This window comes from Spermophilus citellus, assembly GCF_964194105.1.
Source record: "Spermophilus citellus genome assembly, chromosome: 8".
NCBI lineage: Eukaryota > Metazoa > Chordata > Mammalia > Rodentia > Sciuridae > Spermophilus > Spermophilus citellus.
The window spans coordinates 117,539,406-117,561,410 of record NC_138189.1 but is presented as its reverse complement, the minus strand read 5'-3'; the positions used below and the strand labels follow the sequence as shown (position 1 = coordinate 117,561,410).

The 22,005-nt window shown below is 38.4% G+C and overlaps 1 protein-coding gene across 2 annotated transcripts in view; it reads right to left on the bottom strand.

Annotated features, from left to right (window-relative positions):
• Positions 1-22,005, bottom strand: part of LOC308654350 (broad substrate specificity ATP-binding cassette transporter ABCG2-like) — a 71,400-nt gene that overhangs the window by 43,279 nt on the left and 6,116 nt on the right. For both annotated transcript variants that reach the window (XM_081303609.1, XM_081303608.1), the window contains exons 2-4: positions 8,038-8,259; positions 1,178-1,237; positions 408-522 (exon numbers count right to left, since the gene is read on the bottom strand). In XM_081303609.1, the coding sequence (XP_081159735.1) occupies positions 408-522; positions 1,178-1,237; positions 8,038-8,240 (378 nt within the window). In that variant the 5' untranslated portion in view covers positions 8,241-8,259. The remainder of the gene's footprint in view (positions 1-407; positions 523-1,177; positions 1,238-8,037; positions 8,260-22,005) is intronic.

Genomic DNA, 22,005 nt, shown 5'->3' with positions numbered 1-22,005 from the left:
CCTAAAGGAGGCATTTCATCCCTATCTGCACACCCAGATGGAGCAAGAGTAGGTATGCTCACTCTATCCAGATACTTCCAGATTGTTTAGTATGAGGATTTAACAAATGCATCTTCTGGCCCCCCAGAAGTAGAAAGGTGCAGGAAAGGCTAAAAAGGAGAAGAGTAGATAATTTTGGAAATAATACCACAGCTAGAATCAACACCATCACCCTACAGGGGTCATATTCCAGGTACTCTCAGTCTTTTCATTTAATTCCACCCTCAATCTTATGGGAGATTATGAAAAGCTGGTGTAAAGAAAGGTGGTTCCTGGATCATGTCCTATATTCAATTGGAAGCATGGTAAACTATAAGCCAAGACTCTTGCCCATACAGAAATAGGGGAAATCTGAATTTCCCACTTACTTGTGCCACATAACCTGAATGACATGGGAAACTGGCTGGTCGAGGGGCTCCATTTATCAAAACTTCTCCAGAAAATCCATGTGGATCCTTCCTTTCGGCTAAGACATCCAACAACCTATAAAAGGACATTTTATGGGTCTTATTCTCCCTGTACACATGCCATACCTCTCAGCTATTCTGAATTAAAATTTTCTGCAAGTTGGACAATGAACTAGTCACAAAGTCTATGGTTCAACTAAAATTTTGCATATACATATATGTGCACAAACACACACATATATATATAACACATATGAATATATTTAAATTTTCACCTTACCTTTCATTATAAGTTGCAAGAAAACCCGAAAATATAAAATCAAGGCAAACTGGCTTATCCAGCACATATCTTCCAAATGACCCTTGTGACTGACAGATCTTGGAGAATCCAACCCAGGCAATACACTTTCTCTAAGACTTATGTCTTCAAATATACCTTCAGCTCCATCTCCCTGCTTTCATATCATCCCCTTTCTTTTCTTCCTCATTAGCTCATAATATGACCAACAATGGAATATCAATTACATTATCATACTGTGTTTATAAAGTTGACCCAATAATACTTCCTGTTACTTGGAATAAAGCCACAAGGTAGCCTGACCACATATAATCCCCAGCACTTAGACTGGACATGCACAGCAGAGTCTCAATCAACATCTGCTCCATAAACTGATTTTTAAAGCACAATGAAATAGTGCAGAAAAGACTTGCTTATACTTTATTACACTCACGAGGATTTGCCTCCATCTCTGGGTCCCATGATGGCATTGAGGCCAGGTTTCATGATCCCACTGGAAACACAAAAACATATATCAATATATTGCTACACTTTAAACAAAGTTCAGTTGAGGTCTGCATCGAATACACTCAAGGAAGGTGGATGAAATTGCAGACAGAAAACAAGAACTAAGTCAAAGTGGAAAAAATAATTATCGATTAATAAAAGCCTAGTAGACAAAAGGTGTCAATCACTAGTCAAGAGTTATAAGAAAGCTGAATAAGGCACCTCTCATCTCCTTTCATTTGTTTTCTAAACCACTTATTCCTTTTGGAAAGTGGCACATCTGATGATCAAAGTTTCTTCAAATTAGCCTGAGGATACAGCTCAACACAAGACCCAGTGCTTAGCACACAGGAGCCCTGGGTTGCATCCCCAGCAACAATAACAACAAAAGTTTCTTGAAATAACTAATAGATTCTCTTGAAGCCTCAGAGTTCCACTTACTCCACTTTTTTTTTTTTAATGAAGACATGATTTTCATTCTTTTTTAAATGAATGTATTTTGTTTATTTTTTTTTTTTTGTGGTTCTTAGGATCAAACCCAGTACCTCACATGTACAAGGCAAGCACTCTACCACTGAGCCACAACCCCAGCCCCCCACTTACTCCTCTTAACACTCTGTAAAGTACGTAACAGCTTCTGAGAAAAGTTTGAACACCAATATTCTTCAATAGCCTCAACTGCAATGTAGTCAAGGCCTACACAATAAATTAATGACTAATTCATAGAATATCAACAGCAGTGGTCTCATTACTAAAATCTAACCAGACCAAAAAACAATGTATCTTAGATAGAAACCCAAAGGCTAGCATGAAGCAATCCAGAAGATAAGAAAGCATGACAAGCAATTGAAACTCGAGAAAAATGTTTTACTGGGGCTGGGGTGGTGGCTCAATGATAGAGCACTTGCCTAGCATGTGTGAGGCACTGGGTTTGATTCTCAGCACCATATATAAATAAATAAAATAAAGGTCCATTGACAACAAAAAATATTTTTAAAAATGTTTTATGGATTAGAAAAGGTCTAAAACTTGTGCACAGCATGAACAACTGGAAAATGCTCAATTTAGAATTTGGAGCCATTGCGCCAGTAGGGGATATCTTTAAACATGTCCAGTCCCAGAACAGTATGTTTCAAACAAAATGGATGAGTCGGGATAGTATATATTCAGATACAGCAGGAAGGGGGGAAAAATACAGCAGAGCCACCATGGGTTACACAGGTATGATAAAACAGAGCCTGGCTTAGCCCACTGAGAATATGTAAGGAGGTCAAGATGTATTCAACAGAGAAAAATAGTAACAGTGAGAGTTCCAAGTTGACAGCTGCATTCTCAGGTAATGATTCCCACAGAGGTCAATGCTATGATTTCTTAACTGTCATCAGTGATGAACTTCCCAATGTAGTTACCCCACAGTGCTTATATCCAAGAGAACCTCAGCACTCACCTTTGAGCTGTCACAAATGCACTGTGGCCAGTGGGGGCTGAAGTGAAATGTACTTTTTGCTTTGCTCATTAACTGAGATACCTCTCCCTAAAACATTAAAGACAGAACCCCATAAAGCTCGAACAAGCCAGAACACAAGACATCACTTATTATTTTGTGTCTTTTCACTTCCCAAGGGAAAAAACATACCAGTGACTGGGTAAACTGTAAGGTATATCTATCTATAGTGCTCGATGCACCTTTTCTATTACCAGCTACCTAGTATCTGCTACTAAAATCACCAGAAACAAGCTTGGTATTCATGAAGGCTTCACAGCCAGAAGAGTTTTCCAGATTTTTATAATACCTACTCAAATAAAGACCAAGCAATCCTGAATTCTTCTACCATAAACTAAACTTGAATATGTTAAGACAAAGAAGACTGCTTGCTTTGACACTAAACTCTATCGTTCTAAAAACAATAATGTACAACTACATATCAAGGGTTCCAATGTAGAGCAGAGGCTAATTCCACCTCCTTGACTCACCTCGATATTAAGTGTCTATGACATACAGACAAGACACTCTTCTAGGACATGGAATAGAGCTGAGAACAAAATTCTAGGACATGGAATAGAGCTGAGAACAAAATAAGCAGATAAAGAAATGAAAAAACAACGTCCTTTGCCCTCCTGAAATTTACATTGTAGTCCAGGATACACTAAGGAGATCACCTCTTCTCTATTTTTATAAAGCCTGTGACTGGGACAGAGCCGTGCCCACTGGTTTACATAGTGCTTATAGCTGCTTTTATGCTACAAAGACAGTTTAATTGCAACACAGAAGTATGACCCAGAAAGTTGAAAATAAAATTGCCACGCACACCTGCAGTCCCGGCAACTCGCGAGGCTGAGACAGGATGATGGCAAGTTCAAGGCCAACCTCAGCAACTTAGTGAAATTCAAGAAATTTAGTGAGACCTGGCCTCAAAATATAAAGTAATAAAGAGTTAGGGATGTAGCTCAGTGATAGAGTGGCCCAAGATTCAGTCCCCAGTAGCATGAGGGAAAGAGAGAGAGAGAGAGAATAATTACAATTTATCCCTTTGTAGAAAAGGTTTGCTGACCCCTGTTCTGCTACATGTTCAAAATTTTCTGGTTTCCTCACCCATCTATCATCCCTCAAAAGCTATTTCTTATTGCCCAAATCTATTAATAAGTCTATAATACTTATGAGAACAGAGGAGTTGTCTATGTCAGTAGCCATTGACCCACATTTGTGGAATAAATGAGTGACTTCATTTTTGTAAATTTGAAATTACTCTGAAGACACCAAAAACTTCTTACATATATTTAAAAAAAAACACACACACACAATTCAAGAAGTAGGAAATGACCCAATTAAGATGTGCAAGTTTTACATTTTTATGTATGAGTTAAAAAAATAAATTCAAGCCAGCTTTGATAGTGTACACCTGTAATCCCAGTTCTTTGGGAGGCTGAAGCTGGAGGATCACAAGTTTGAGGCCAGCACAGGCAACATATGGAGTACCTGTACCAAAAGCAAATCAAAAAAAGGCTGGGGAATGTAACTCAGTGGTAGAGCACTTGCCAGCCTCTGCAAGGCACTGAGTTCAATCCCCAGTACCACAAATTTTTTTTTAAAAAATTCAATGAATTAAAAAAGAAGTAGGAAATAGCTTACCAAAAATAGGTATGTACTGACTGGAAAGGAAACTTAGTTACATTCCCATTTGTGAATTTATGTTCACATAATGTATCAGTCATCCTATTAGACTTGCCCTTCCCCTTCCTTTCTTAGTAGGAAGATGATGAAAGATCTGGGTGGCGGAGAGCAACCACCAGCACCCAGGAACACAGGCTGCAAGGAGGTTGAGAGGAAAAGAGAAGCAAGTCAGAGGTAGGGCAGGTGCTTATACTAGGGAATTTTAAAAAATGACTTAGCAAATCAGTAAGAATAACAAAAATAATAACAGCCAGTTTTTTTATTTTTTTGAGAAGATTTGACAAATATGGAAATATAGAAAGAATCCAAAGTATTGAATTGTCATTGCTGCATTCATGAGAAGTCATGAGCCTTAATCTACATAGAAAGCTATAAAAGTAGATATGGACAACTCTCAGGGTGCTGCAGGGACAGCTGCCTGCCACCCACTGCTCCTCTTACTCCTCCTATGAGATCCATATGCATCTACACACAGAGGCAGTTGTTGTCATTATTGTTGTTTCTCTTGAACAAAAATAGAGATGCATGAGCATGCACATGCATGTGTGTATGTACATACATGTATTCCCTAGGCATGTTCATTGAGAAGGCCTGGGGACAATGATGTGTACCCAGATGTTGGTTTGCAATAAACATCCTCCACAAGAATAAACATCAGCTGACTCCAGTACTAGCAGGATAACCACACAGTGAGTCAGAAACTTCTTTATTTGAAGTAAATGGGGTACTGAGAATTGAACCCAGGGCCTTGTGCATGCTAGACAAGCATGCTACCACAGAACTATATCCCCAACCCTTTTTAGACAGCTAAGTTGCCAAGCTGGCCCCAAACTTGTGATCCTCCTGCCTCTGTCTCCTAAGTGTCTGGGATTACAGACCAGCATCAACATGCCCATTAGAATCTGAAACTTTTAAACTGTGCCAAGGAAGTCCTCAAGAATTAGGACATGAGTTAAAAGAATGAGGGACAAAAAGAACTCATTTTGAAAGGTGTTCCACTGACCAAATAAGGGATACTAGAAGTATCAATATGTATAACAATAACTACTGAATACTATTGAAAGAAATAGAAATCCATGAGTCAATACAGAAAATGAAAGAAGAGACCACGAATAAAGCTATTTCCTAGAATGCAAACTATTAGAAGATAAAATGGAAAATCACCCTTTGGCATCTATCACAGGGGCTGTTGATCAAACAGGAGTCATCAATGGAGCTGATGCTTGTACGTTTAGTGAAGAAAAAGATACTGAATAATGTCAAAGCATTCTCCCCTCATAAAAATCAGGCACACAGAGGAAAATGGTAGCATTATGGTGAAGTTTGGCAGACAGAAACACAACAAGGTGATCAATTTTAACATCACCTGGAATGGGTTACAGCTAGAAAGTAGCAGGCTGGATGAGTCCGAAGAGACATGATAAGGTGGTCAGTCACATATATGAGGAGCACAGGGACAGGCAGCCTTCAGGATCTTGCCTGCCTTCTTTCTGAAGCTACATGTCCCCTCTCGGCTGCTGCCAAACTAAGCGATACACAAATGAGAGACCAACTTTTTGGAAAGTAATGCTGAAGGAGGAGCTAGGGATAAAGGAGCATCATGTGGGCAGCCTGCTCTCAAATGATTCCCCAAAACAAGTTATGACAATGGATACAAAAAAGACACAGTTAATAGGAGCAAACATAGTGCAGTGTGGACAGTCAAGGACTCTGGTAAAAGGGTTATGTGCATGCAGGTTCATGTTCAAAATTATTTCCATTTTTAATTATTAATTTTTAAGTTTCCCAAAGAATATAATGAATCTCCTTCATGAATATAGAATATCAACATCTGCTGAAATCAATATTTTTTTCCATAGATTTTCAGCACTGGTGAGGGAAAGCTCAAGTGCTCATTATGGAAACAAACGGCACATAAGATAAAGGATTTTCATAAAATAAGAAAATCTTTGGAATTCTCATGAACAAAATTTTGTTTATTTTCTTCTTACAAAAGGAAGGGGGAAAAACTAAATAAAATCAAGATTCTTCACAGTTTGGGAAATAAAGTTACCATTTTGAGTTCAGATGATGCTATCAAATATTAATCAAAAAATAAAATAATGAGAGCAACCCTTCTCCCATCCCAAAGTCTCGGGGATAACTAAATCATAAATATAAGTAAGCATGAATGTCAATCCTTACTGTTCTTTTAATTATAAAAATTCAAAGAATCACAAGATTTGATTGCACTTTTATGAGCCTAGGAAAACATAAGACAATGACCTCCTCCTTCAATGAGACACACACTATTCAGTCAGAAATACACACATTGAGAAGCCTTGAGCAGAAGAGACATTTAGTGTAGTGAGTTACTAGTCCACTAGCTTGAGAAGATATGCAAAGTTAATGCACCCTCGCACAGGATGCACTTTACATCTATTCAAACCTGCACATATTCCAATTCTACCTCTTTTAGCGCAAAATCTGAAGGGACCAATATGTACTTGATTATGTTTCACAAAATGTGTGTCAACTTCTCAGACAATTCTAGTGAGTCATGCAGTAAAAGATGATAGCTTGGGCTGGGGATGTGGCTCAAGTGGTAGCGCACTCGCCCGGCATGCGTGCGGCCCGGGTTCGATCCTCAGCACCACATACCAACAAAGATGTTGTGTCCGCCAAAAACTAAAAAATAAATACTAAAAAATTCTCTCTCTCTCTCTCTCTCTCTCTCCTCTCTCACTCTATCTTAAAAAAAAAAAAAAAGATGATAGCTTTGCATCCACCATTCTTCTCCTTATTCTGGTCAGGATTTCAAACCAATACAAGAAAGAGATGAGAAGGCACAACAGCAGATGTGCAGCATGGAGAGTTCCAGTTCTGCACGGTGCTCTTGGCCTCAGCCCAGTCAATTCAGATCTTGATCATTTCTCTTTCACCCACATACAAACATATGTACCCAACTTGTCATTTCCTTGTCCTCTGAAGGAAGTTGGAGGCAACTAACATGAAAGACTGCAGTGATATAGCATATAAGACACTAAGATTGAAAACACATCTGACTTTATATGGATCCACATCCACACTGGGTGAAAGAACCCTTTTATAACTACTTCCCCAACTCCTTTCCTTGGAGAGTCAGAAAAAAGTTGCTTGCTTTTTCTATCAGTAATAATTTACCCAAAGAAAGAAAGAAAAAAAAAAAAAAAACATGACACATAGGGCATGCTGTCTGGCCTAACCCAAATTCACTTCCTGTCACCACAGGGGAAAAATATAAGCTCTATTCTCTAGAAAAGAAAAACACATAAAGACTAACATTTGCAAACTCACAGAGAAACCTGATAGTGGATTCTACAGACATGGTCCTTCTCTCCACACTTAAAAAACTAAATGACACAAAAACTGCTCAGTCTCTTAAAACATGATACAACCATTTTTAAAAATTCCATCAGTTCCTTTCAAAGTTAAACATATACTTAATAAGTGATTTAATCATTTCAGTCCTACTTTAGCCAAAAGGAATGAAAGCATGTATCAACATGTACAAAGACTTAAATGCAAAGGCTCACAGTAGCTTACTGGTAATAGGCAAACCTGTGAAGTTCATTGTAGGCCAATAAAATGGTCTTTTAAAAAGTTCAAGCACATACTTGATATTGGATAGTATTTCTTTCTCAACTGTTTTCCGACCAAGGAGAAAGCCACTCTTCACTTTTACTCGATAGCAGATGTTTTGAAAACTCAACACAGGCCCTTCAGAAAATGTCTGCATGTCACTGGAGGTCATCCAAGGCAGGTCACTGGGTTTCCTTTGTAACATTGAGATCCAAATCTGGTCATTACTGGAAGTCATCTGGAAAGTTTCTGATTTTCTGTAGAGAAAAATGCAGTAGTAAGTTGACTGTCCACATAAAAGAGATGGTAAATATTAGATAACAAAACAATTAAAAAATTAAGTTAACAATCAAAACAAGCTGTTTTAAACTGTGCTCCAGTGAGTAGATTCCTTTTCAACGAATGGCCCATGACACTGTGATAAGAACAACCTTAGAACCTACAATGAGGGAAGACACACTTCATACAGCTGCACTCCAATTCAATGTTGAATAAATTCCTAATAAGTAAAGGGTTAGTAGTATGAAAATTACCCAATACTTATAAAGCAGGAAAAACACAGGTAAAGGTGGAAATGCATACCATAATGCAACCAAAGGTCAGAGACATGATCGTTTGCATATCCCCCCTTTTTTTCTTTAATTTTTAGAGACTATTATAATGTTTTGACCAAAAGGGATTTAGCCAACCAGTCAGGGACAGGAAAAACTTCTCTTAATTAAAGTCCCAGACTTTACATCTCTGGTTGCTATGCATAATTAGCTAAGAAGCTATTATGATTTGGGTAATAAATGTCCCCAAAGGCCATGAACTAAGGCTGTGCTTCGGAGTATATATCTTGTCACTGGTCCCTCCCTTACTTTCTCTCCCTGCTTCTGGTTTGCCTTGGGGTGAACAGATTTTCTCCTCCATTCCCTCTTACCATGATGTTTCTATCTTACAACCGGCCTAAAAGCAATGGAGCCGGCTGGCCATGAGCCAAAATAAACCTTTCCTTCTTTAAGTTGATTTTCTCAGCCTTTTATCACAGCAATGGAAAGCTGACTAACTCTCATTGTTTGCAATGACTTAATCATTTCCTTAGTTGGCAAACATATTTAAATTCTAAGAAGCCATAAGAATGAAAATAATTAAAGCAAAATATACTAATACTTAAGCAACTCAAGATTTTAAAGCAAAAACTGAATACTAAGTTTACAAATGAAGCTTAAAATATTTCATTAAACAACTTATAAAAGGCTCCTGAAAAAGATTTACATTATGTTGAACTGAGCTTGCAAACTAGGTTTGAAATGCTAACTGCAATAAACCTAGTTTTCCTTTTTAAGAGCCAAAAGCATCCATGAAGAACTTTCTCTCTGCCTATGGTGAACTAGCTGCTCCAAACTAATCATCCTCCTGGGAATAAACATAAAAATGGACAAAATATAAGAAGTGGCTATGTGAAGAGTTTTCTAATGAGAGCAAACAAACCAACCAGGACTTGAGAAACTAAAGTCCTAGCAAGGAGAGAACAGCACTAGGCAGTCCCAGCACCCCATAACCTTCCCTCTTGTAAGGATGGCCTTAGGCCTTAGCCTAAGCAACTCCATTTTAAAACTCCACTTTGAAACCTATAGCCTCACCAGGAACACCTACAGAGCCCTCCAAAAGGGTCATCAGGCACAGCCCTGACATAAACAAGTCACTTCTCCCCACCTTGACAAACTCAGAGTGAAGTCTCTGTCATGTTGCCCTCATCCCAATAAGGGTGAGAGGCAAAAAATCAGGGTGGGGACCACCAGACCAGATGATTTAACCTCAGGGCGGATGACATCACTGAGAAATCCAGTAGCTAATGTAGTCAGAAGCCCCAAAATTTTACTATAAATCAGCCAGCCGACACTGATGCCCTCACGCTGGAGAGCCTGATGAGGACCTGGACTGACATCCCAACTCTTCTCATCATTTGCCCGATCCTCTGCATCTTCCTCACTGCTCTCAAATGGAATAGAAACTGTTCTCACTGTGACACACCCTTTGGTACTAGTTTCTTTCTTTCTTTTTTTTTTAATATTTTGGTTTTTAGTTGTACTTGGACAAATACTTTTTTAATTGATTTTTTAAAAAAATAATTAAATGACAACGGAATGCATTACAATTCTTCTTAGACATATATACCACAATTTTTCATATCTCTGTATATAAGTATGTTGACACCCAATTTGTGTCTTCATACATGTACTTTGGGTAATAATGTCCATCACATTCCACCATCCTTGCTAATCTCCTGCCCCCTCCCTTTCCCTCTCACCCCTCTTCCCTATCTAGAATTCATCTATTCCTCCCATGCTCCCCGTCCCTACCCCACTATGAGTCAGCCACCTTAAATCAGAGAAAACATTCAGCATTTGTTTTTTGGGGATTCTACAGCTACATCTTGACCCGGGTGAGAAATGCAGTATCTCTGTATGACCCTCTCCTCAACCAACTGTCAGGTCCACCCCAGGAGAAACCTGCCTCAGTTCCTGAGCTGATCACCATTGTCTGAGCGATATGCATTTGCTGGACTTAGTTCTGGCACTTGAGCTTAACATGCAGAGGGAATGTCTTTCATGAGCCTGTCATGATTAAGAGTGTTTGCAATGTTTAGAATTAATCTACAATTGTTTGCTGTGAATTGGTTATGTCTATTGCAGTGTCTAGCATTAAGGATTCTCATTTTTTTTTATTAAGAACCTCTAGAGTGAAATTGTATTGAGGATTTGAATGAATGTAGCATTGAAAAGGGCAGAAGCACATGAACACTATTTCTTCCGCTTGACTGCATAAGTCACACCTTTGCTGATCGTGACACCTCTCCAGGTATGGGCATGTGCAGACTGCACACTCATGGGACAACACTCAGGACAACCAGGCAGAGAAACTGCTAGAGGCATCTTCCTAAAGCCTCTAATATATCTGAGCAAATATCTCAGCTGGGAGATACAATTGGAGTTTTGTGTCAGAAAACATAAGGAGCCCTGGAAACCCCAGATTCTAAGATATCAGAAGTGTTACAGTCTGTGAATATGGACAAACTAAAAAGAAACCAGCCTTGGCTCAATCAATGTGCTCTACTCGGACTTTGCTAGAAGAAAGTTAAATCCACTCTCAATTATTTTTTCAATTTAAAAAAAAAAAAAAACATAACAAGTATGCCCAAAAACAGAACTTAAAATTCCCAAAACAAGAACATAGATGCAGACCACAGGTAATCCAAACTGGATTAAAACCACCGATTAATATGTTCATGAATATAATGAAAAATTAGATTATCACAGAAGAACCAGTCTCTTAAAAAAAAAATCAAAACTAAGAATTTAAGCTATGGACAAGGAGGCCCCTACAGTCCCAGCTAAACCAGAGGTTCAGGCACTATGACTGAGTTCCAGGCTAGCCTGGGTAGTCTGGGCAACATGGCCAGACCCTGTCACTTATAAGAAAAATAAGGGGACTTGGATTATAGCTCAGTGGTCAAACACAAGCTCAAGGCCTAAATTCAACACCTCGCACAAGGAAGGAAGGAAGGAAGGAAGGAAGGAAGGAAGGAAGGGAGGGAGGGAGGGAGGGAGGGAGGGACATATAAGTAAATGAAAAAAGAGGGGGAAAAGCTCCTGATTGAAAAGGAACAGAACTATATAAAAGAGCACAAGAAACATGGGACATGTGGCTCAAGCGGTGGCGCACTCGCCTGGCATGCGTGCGGCCCGGGTTCAATCCTCAGCACCACATACAAACAAAGATGTTGTGTCCACCGAAAACTAAAAAAAAAAAAGAAAAAAAAAAAGAAAGAAACATGGGACAGGATGAAAAGGGTCCAGAAACTAAGAAGAAGAGGAAAAACGGGGCAGGAACAATATTTACAGATATACTGCCCAAGTATTTTCCAAAACTGAGAGTACTGAGCTACAGATTTAACAACAACCTGTAGGGACAAGAAACAGGAGAAGCATAACCAGTAGGGATAAGAAACACAGAGGCGAGGCGTGTCACAGTTAATCTGGCGGGGGTGGGGGGGAGTAATCTCTGAACAACTGTTTTTATACCCCAAATTTAGCATTTAGAACTTTCTATTCATTTTGGAAACTGAAAAAGAAAGAAACCATTTAAATATTGGCACATAGGATATTAAAGGTAAATAGCTGAGTTTTCATCTGTGAACACAATGAATGGTAATAATTAGCCAGAATTCCATGCTCCTGAAGGAATGAAAGAGGTGGCACAGTAATATGTGAAATTTGCACCTTTACTTTTAAAACACTGTAAGCCATCTCCCCACGCCAATTCCAACACCTGCAATCACTTCTACTGCCACCACCACCCAAGCCCCCGCATCATGTTCAACCACTGAGGATCTTTCCAACCTCCTATGATATATTAAGAGAACTATGGAACACACTGTTTGACTTTGTTAGTTTTGATTTTTTGTTTTTATTTCTGTTTTATACTTATAAAGAAAAGAGGTTTATTTTGGCTCATCATTCTGATTTCAAGGTCAAGGAACACATCTAGTGATGGCCTTCCTTCCCGAAAACACATTTTTTTTTAATTGGTGCAGTGTAGCTGTACATAATGATGGGATGTATTGTTACATATTTATATATGTACACCATATAACAATGTAATTTGACCAACATCATTCCCAACCACTTCCTCCCTCCCTCCCCACTTACCATGCCTTGGGTCTCATTACTAATTTCCTTTTGATTTTCATGAGATATTCCCCATCTTTCTTTTCCTTTTTCCTCTCTAGCTTCCACATCTGAGAGAAAACATATAACTCTTGACTTTATAAATTTGACTTATTTTGCTTAACATAATGGTCTCTAGTTTGATCCATTTTCCTGTCTCTATGGTAGAAAAAAAAAAACATTGTGTATATATGCCATATTCTCTTTATTCATTCATCTGTTCATGGATACCCAGACTGGTTGCATAGTTTGGCTGTTGTGAATTGTACTTCTATAAATGGGTATGCATCTCAGCTGGGAGATACAACTGGAGTATTGTGTCAGAAAACATGAGGAGCTTTGGAAACCTGTAGTATGATAACTTTAATTCTTTAGGTGTCAAGAGTGGGATATTTGGGTAATATATTGGTTCCATTCCTAGTGTTTTGAGGAATCTCCACATTGATTTCCATGGGGGTCATACTAATTTACAATCCCATTAACAGTGTAAAAGTGTCCCTTTTACTCCACATCCTCTCCAGCATTTATTGTTTGTATTCTTTATGACTGACATTCTGATTCATGTGAGATGAAATCTCGGTGTAGTTTTGATTTGCATTTCCCTAATTGCTAAAGATGTTGAATATTTTTTCATATACTCGTTGGCTATTTGTGTTTCTTCTTTTGAATAGTATCTGTTTAATTCATTTGCCCATTTATTAATTGGGTTATTGGATTTTTTTGGTGTGAAGTCTTTGAGTTCATTATATATTCTAGATATAATTCTCTGGCAGAAGAGGAGCTAACACAGATTTTCTCCCATTCTGTGTGTTCTCGCTTCACCTTCCCAATCGTTTCCTTTGCTGTACAGAAGCCTTATTAATTTGATGCCATCCCACTAGGGTACTCTTCCCATTCTTTCCTAGCTTTAGGGGTCCCATTGAGAAAGTCCTTCTCTGTGCCTGGAGTTTAGACCCTACATTTTCCTCGAGGAGTTGCATAGTTTCTGGTCTAATTCCTATGTCTTTGATCCATTTTGAGTTGATTTTTGTGAAGGGTGAAGAAAGGGTCTAGTTCTATTCTTCTACATAGGATAACAAGTTTTCCTAGCACTATTTGTTTAAAAGGTTATCTTTTCTCCAGTGAACATTTTTGGCACTTTTGTGAAGGATCAGATAACTGTAGATGTGTGAGTTTGTCTCTGTGTCTTCTATTCTGCTTCATTGATCTTTATTAGCTCTAGCCATCTTTTGGTAAAACTCTTTGGATCTCACAGGTAAAGAATCATATCATCTAAAAACAGTGATAATTTGATATCTTCCTTTCCTATTTTCATCCTTTTCCTTTCCTTCTCTTGCCTGATTGCTCTGGCTAGATTTCTAGGACTATATTAAATATAGTGGTGACAGTGTCTTGTCACAAATTTCAAAGGAATGTTTTCAGTCTTCCCCATTTACTATGAGGTTGGCTTGGGGTTTTTCATATGTAAACTTTATATGTTGAGGTAGGTTCCTTCCATCCCTAGCTTCTTCAATGTATTTATCATGAATGTGTCTGAATTTTGTAAAAGGTCTTCTTTGCATTTATTGAGCTAATAAATGATTTTGTCTTTATTTTTATCTATGTGATGAATTACAATTATTGATTTACATATATTAAGCTATCCTTGCATCTGTGTAATAAAAACAACTTGGTCATGGTGTGTAATCTTCTTAATCTGTTGTTGAACACAATTTGCTAATATTTTATTAAGAATTCTTACATCTATGTTCATCAGGATATTGGTCTGTAGTTTTTTGTTGTTGTTTTTCCTTGATGTGTCCTTATCTAGTTTGGTGTAGGTGTGATACTGACTTCATAGAATGAATTTGGAGGTTTTATTTCTCTTTCTACTCCATGGAATAATTTGAGGAGTATTGGCATTAGTTATTCTTTAAAGGTTTCATAGGATTCAGTTGAGAATTCATCTGGTCCTGGGATTTTCTTTGTTTGAAGACATTTTATTACTGCTTGTACTTTATTACAAGTTATTAATTGATCTGTTTAGGTTTTCTCTGTCTCCTTGATTCAGTTTTGGCACATTTTATTTGTTTAGAAATGTATCCCTTTCTCCTAGGATTTCCAATTTCTTAGAGTATATGATCTGCTGGATCTGAGATGTCTGGTGATTTCTCCTTTTTCCTCTCTAATTTTATTAATTTCGTTTTTTTGGTTGGTTGGTTGGTTTTTGTTTTTTCTTTTTTCTTTTCCTTTTGGTTAGTTTGGCTAAGAGCTTATCAATCTTGTTTAACTTTTCAAGAAACAAAATCTCTGTTTCGGGGGAGCTGGGGCTATGGCTCAGCAGTAGAGGATTCCATTCACCTTGCAAGTGCAGGGCCCTGGATTCAATCCTCAGCACCACATAAAAAGAAAGAAAGAAAGAAAGAAAGAAAAAAAGGAAGGAAGGAAGGAAGGAAGGAAGGAAGGAAAAGAAAGAAAGTTATTTTAAAAAATCCCTATTTCACCAATCCTTTGTACTGTTCTTTTGATTCTCAAGTTTATTGATTTGGCTCTGATTTTAATTATTTCCTTCCTTCTACTGGTTTAGGAATTGGTGTGTTTTTCTTTTTCAGGGACTTGAGATACATCATTAAGCTATGTATTTGGAATGTTTCTGATTTTCTCAGATACATACTCACAGCTATAAACTTTCCTCTTAGAACCGCCTTCATCAGGTCCCAGAGGTTCTGATATGTTGTATCACTAGTCTTATGTGAGTCTAAGAATCTTTTAATTTCTACCTTGATTTCTTCTATCAAAAATTCATCATTCAAATGAGCATTGTTCAATCACAATGTGTTTATGTAGTTTCTGTAGGTTTTGTCATATTAATTTCTAATTTCATTCCATTATGATTTGATAAGATGCAAGGAATTAACAATTGCTTGACTTTAAATACCTCATTGACTCAAGATGTAAATTAGACATTTTGAGGTTTGCCATTAATAAAAGACAACAATTGGAACTAAAATACCCAAGAAAGATTACCCATGTTGTTGCAAAACAGTGGGCTAAAAATTATATAAATAAAGTAACAGTGTTAGAAGCATGTGTAGAGTTTCCCTCCCTGTAACTGGGTTAAATTTATAACTCACATACTGAGCAGCTGCTCAGTTCCTGGCTAGGAATCTTCCTCAACGAGATATAGGGCCTTTATAATTCCCCAGTCAAAAAATAACAAGTGATGAAATTGGTCTAACAAATGCAAAACATCAAAACATCTAGTTGAAATGCTGTATTACCAGAAAAACATGCATAAAGGAAAAGAAAGAAACAAAGTCCATTTTTCTCACTAATATAGAGCAATGCATTAATCTAAGACGAAACCAAAAATAAAGAAAATACAATGTCTCAGCATCATGCTAACTTCAAAGTCCCCAATCTCCAATTAATCCAGTACACTGGGTTTCAGTGACTCACAAAAGGTAATAACTGTTTTCAAATGAACAGTAATCTCTCCTGTGGTAGCAACTTTCTGGTCACATATACAGCTCTCATTGGATTAGACTAATCTTTTTATGTAAAGAAGGATATCCATCACATCTAGATTTCCGTGTGACAGATATCAGCTGCCCACCTTCTTGTTGCTTGCTGGCTTCCAAAGTTCCTGCTCATCCTAATTGAAATTTTCTCACTGTGTCCCAGACTCATTGCCAAGACCTGGAGTCCTTAGATAAAAGCCTCCAAAAAACTTTGCAACCCACCTTCCAATCCCTGACGCCTACTCATGCTGTGTTGATGATGGGTCTTAGCCAACTTGAAAAGCCCTTCCAAATGGATGATGAGTTGTTACTGGTGGCCAGAATAGAGGCCTGAATTTGGGTTCTGACTGACTGGATTTGTTCATCCACCTACATCAGCTATAAGAGAAAACCCTATAAAAAGGAAAAATGAATTTAATGACAGTTTGACCAAAGCTGGAAAGACAGTGAATGTGCCTTCACTCATCTCACAGAAGCATTACAATTTATAGGTACAAAAAGCCAGGAAATAGACACATATCCATTCAGTGAGACTGTCGGAGCCAAGAGATACGTGACATTCTCAGTGCTCTAACTTTGGCTGCACCCTCCTAGGGTAACAGAGAATCAGAAGCTGCTTTGGCTAAAAGCAGGGATCCTTCCCTTGGGCATGCAGATACCCAATATGTAACTAAAGCAAGAAAAAAGCTTGGCACCTCTGCTTTCACTTCCTCTCTGTCTCCTTCGTCGTCTTCAATTTGGGGTTAGGTCCCTTCTCTGCTCTGCAAGTAGTCATTTTAATCACTCGGAATATTCATCTAAACACTGATGATTCCAGATTTATTATCCCTTACTAACTCCATTTTGCCCCTTTCTAAATCTATTTGCCTCTTTAACTTTGTTTCCTCTGAGTCACTTCCTTCTACATTTACCTCAAATTTCAGTTAAAACAGGCCTGGTTTATAAGAATTTCTGTGACAAGGGATCAAGACTATCCCCCAAGCACCAGTGAGACTCCCAGAACAAATCACCCTGTGCTGAGACTGCCCCCCTAAGCAGGAACAATTGCCCCATGATAAAACTGAGACTGTCCCTCTAAGCAGGAGTAATCATTTCATGACAAAAATGAAACCACCTCCTCAAGTGATTATGACCTTTCCAGAGCTTCACGGAAGCAATTCTGAGATAATGAACAACCAGACCACGGCCTGAGACCAGGATGACTTACTCTTTCAGCTACGCAAACCCATCAGCTGCACATGCCTCCAACCCTATTCTTGTAACAATTTTCTACCAAATATCAAAATTTCCTCCAGCCCCTTAAAGACTGGTTTGGTCTCTGTATTCCTACATGTATTCTTCTCAGCATGGTCATAGTAATTAAAGTTCTTTTCCTTCCATTTACCACTTCTAATACTCTGACTGGCATAGTGTGACAGAGGACAGTGATCTGTCCAGACTTAGGAATCTGGTAACACTGGTGCCAGGTCAGTGCTTTGGCGGCACTTGGGGCTTCCATTCTCAGCACAAGATAACTGCCTGTAGGAAGCTGGGATGGAGGAAATACTCTAAAGAACAAGTTAGCAAGAAATAGTTGGGGGCTGAGAAAAAAATTGGGGGCTCCTTTGAAATTTTCTAATCTTAAATGGGCCTGTCACACCTTTTCTGAGGTTCTACTTACATATACCACCCTCTCCTCCCCTCTTATCACATTCTAAACAGTGAAGTCACACTTTCACATTTTTGAAAAGTTTAGACCTTTTCCTTCACTATATCCTGCTATACCTATAATAATAACAATAATCTGCATTAAAAACATCATTTTTTCTACATTTTACTTTCTACCATATTGTGCACTCTTTTCTAACCAGAGTGCAAATTTCAGGTATCATACAAAGAAAATAACACATAGGTTTAAAAAAAAAGTACCCAGGTAGATCTTAAGTTCTTAGCTACACACAAAGACAAGAATTGAAAGGAGGAAATGTTTGAGGCTCAGAGTTTCAGAGGTCTCAAACCACAGCTGGCCAACTCCATTGCCCTGGACTAGAGATGAGGCAGAACATCACAACAGAAGGGTAAGGAGAGGAAAGCCACGTAAGCAGACAGAGCTCAGCTCACCAGAAACAAAATATACATCCCAAAGCCATACCCCCAGTGACCTACCTCCTCCCACCACACTAAACCTGCCTATAGTTACCACCCAGTTAACCCACTTAAGAGGACTAATGCATTGACTATATTAAGGTTTTCATAACCTGATCATTTCACTTCTAAACTTTCTTGCATTGTCTAACACATGAGCTTTGGGGGGACCTCATATCTAAACCATAACACCAGTTAAACCTATGTACTAGTTCAATAAAGGAGGGCCACCTCTTGGCCACCTGGCCAAGAGCCCAGGGCCTCACCTTTTTCCTCCCTAGGGATGATTCTAGTTTAAGGAGAGTTGAATTCTGCCTCAGAGCCATTAGGTTCCTGTTTAAGCACCTCCTTAAATTATTGGTTGAGGTTAAAATCAAGAGATTGTGGAGCTGGGGATGTGGCTCAAGCAGTAACACGCTTGCCTGGCATGTGCGGGGCGCTGGGTTCGATCCTCAGCACCACATAAAATAAAATAAAGATGTTGTGTTCGCCGAAAACTGAAAAATAAATATTAAAAAATTCTCTCTCTCTCCTCTCTCTCTCTCTCTCTCTCTCTCTCTCTCTCTCTCCCTCCCTCCCTCCCTCCCTCCCTCCTCTCTCTCTCTAAAAAAAAAAAAAAAAAAATTCAAGAGATTGTAATCCTGACAAGGAGTTAGGGGCCTCAAGTCACGGTCAGGTGGCTCCTTCAACTTGTAAATAGAAAGGAAGAGAAATACAAAATGTAAATTTAAATTCCAAAATTTATCCCTTGCATTTGGTTTTCATTCATGTTGTCTCTCATTTGACAGATCCACCCTAAAGCAGCCAGGATTGACTATGTACTTCAAGGCCCCTGGTAAGTAGTTTTGAAGTCAATCCACTCAGGTGCTCTAGGACCTCATATGATTGCAACTGTTATCTGGAGAAATATTTTGAACAGGTTGGAAGAGACTTGATCATGGAAGATATATACACTCAGTAAGAGGCTTGAGGCCTTTCAATCAGGAGAGGCTCATGGTATCAATTATGGAGAATGCTAGGCAACTGTGGAAATGAGGACCAAGTAGGGAGCTGGTATCAAAAATCTGGGCAGACATGCTAGGACAAGGGGCATGGGTCTGGGTGGTGGCAGGAAGGACATCGAATTCAAGGGCCAAAGAGATAAACTTTTATTTAAACAAAGAATAATGAATAAGATACTCTTGGATGGTGAGCCTCTCCACCCTCTCTGGGTTTTTGTTATGCATTCATGTTGCTCTTGGGTTTTCTTAAATGCTGTTTGAGGAAAGCAAAATTCTTTCCCCTTTCCCTCTAAATTCTCCTGCTGAGTTCCTGGAAATTAAACTGAGGAGAAGGTGTATTCAGTGCAGTTCAGTGGTAGAGCACAGGTTTGCATGCTGGAGGTTCAAAAAAGAAAAAAAAAAAACTGATAACAGTTAATAAAAGAAAAAGTTTACTTCATGTACGGTCACATAGGAATTTTGCATGCACATAGGAATTACGCTAAAGGAATATAGTTTGGGTCTCTGGCAGCAAGTTTTGGGAAGATGAAGGAGGAAAAGTATGGTAAGGTAGGACTGTCTTGGGAAGTCCTGTTAGAAATGGAAACTTCCTTTATAAATGTAAATATGCTGAGTATTTTTCATATAGTTTTGACCATTTGTATTTCTTCTTCTGTGAAGTGTGTTCAGTTCTTTAGCCCATTTCTTGATTAGGTTATTTGTTTTTATTGTTATTTTTTTTAAGGGAGGGGTGTTAAGTTTTTTTAGTTCTTTATATATCCTGAAGATTAATGCTTTGATGTGCAGGGGGCAAAGATTTTCTCCCATTCTGTAGGCTCTCTGCTCATGCTCTTGACTGTTTTCTTTGCTGTGAAGAAGCTTTTTAGTTTGATACTAGTTCATCTATAATAATCAGAGAAATACAAATTAAAACTACACTGAAATTTCATCTCACTCTAGTCAGAATGGCAAATATTAAGGATACAAGTAATAATAAATATTGACAAGGATATGGGAGAAAAGGTACACTCATATATTGCTGATGGGACTGAAAATTCGTGCAACAACTCTGGAAAGGAGTATGGAGATTCCACCATTTGACCAGCTATCCTCCTCAGTCTATACCCAAAGGACTTAATCAGCACACTACAGTGATGCAGTCACATCCATGTTTATAGCAATTTACAATAGCTAAGTTATGGAACCAGACTAAGTGCGCTTCAACAGATGAATGGATAAAAAAAACTGTGGTACATATACGCAATGGAATATTACTCAGCCATAAAGAAGAATAGAAACTATGGCATTTGCCAATAAGTGGATGGAACTAGAGACTTCGATGCTAAGTGAAATAAACTAATCCCAAAAAACCAAAGGCCAAATGTTCTCTCTGATATGTGAATGTTAACACACAATAAAGGTGGGGGGGAGATAGAAGTTCATTGGATTAGACAAAGGGAAATAAAGGGAAGGGAGAGGAGATGGGAATAGAAAGAAAAGACAGTAGAATGAATCAGATATAACTTTCCTATGTTCATATATGAATACATGACCAGTATAACTCCACATCATGTATAACCACATGAATGGAAAGTTATACTCCATATATATATAATATGTCAAAATATACTCTACTGTCAAATGTAACTAAAAAGAATAAATAAAGATTAAAAATTTTAAATAAAATAAAATAAATGTAAATATGCTTTAGAAAAGTTTAAATTTATACAATATTTGTAGAATAATCAGAGAAAGGTAAAGAGCTTTCAATTCTCTTAAACTTCAACTATCATCAGAGGTTCAAGGAGTTTCAAACAAGGTAACCTCCACTCAGGACTAGTAGGGTTCTTGGATTACATGATGGCAAAGAATTTCAGCATGTGCCAGTCAGAGACACAGACAAAGGAAGCATGGCACATTCAAGAAACGATGTGGGCTTTCTCAAAAGTGAGAAGCTGATGGAATGAAGCAAGGAACACACATTCAAAGGAGAATGTAGGCCATCTCCAGAAAGAGAAGCAGCAATCTCTGGCTATAACAGGGGTCCATTCATACAGGGACAGTTTCTAGGGGAGAGATTAGAGGTGGAGCAGTTACACAACTTTGCACCAATTCCCTTATCTTTGCACATTGCCCTAATGTTATTTTGTGTAAGCAAGGGCATGGGTCAAGAGCACAGGCCAAGTGCACAGTCTGGATAGCTCATGAGTTGCAAGAATTCATGGGCAATTTCTGCACCTCAAAGGCTCATGGGTATCTCCTGCATTCCAAAAGTTCATGGGTGCTTCTCTTTTGAGACTCAATCTAGTTTTCTTTTTTCTGTATCCCCTAAATTCCCATCTCACACAGAACCCAAATACCAAGGAGAAATATTTTGAGGTAGAATTCTCTGGAACCTTTCAACACAGACCCATGTTTGATAGATCTGTTTTCAGATCTGCACTAGTGGATTTACGTTGTCACACACAATGTTAACATTGAACACTTTGGCAATTGTGGCGATTTAAAACCCATACGGAAGCTCTTTGTCAGTGACTTTCCAACCCTCCACCTTCTCTCCAATAAGGATCATAACTGCTCCCTTCAGTCAAGCATTGTCCCAACTTTTCATTGTAAATAACTCAACATCCTATCACTCCTGTTTTTCCAGTTTCCTCCTTCCAGTAAGACATTCTAATTAACAGGCA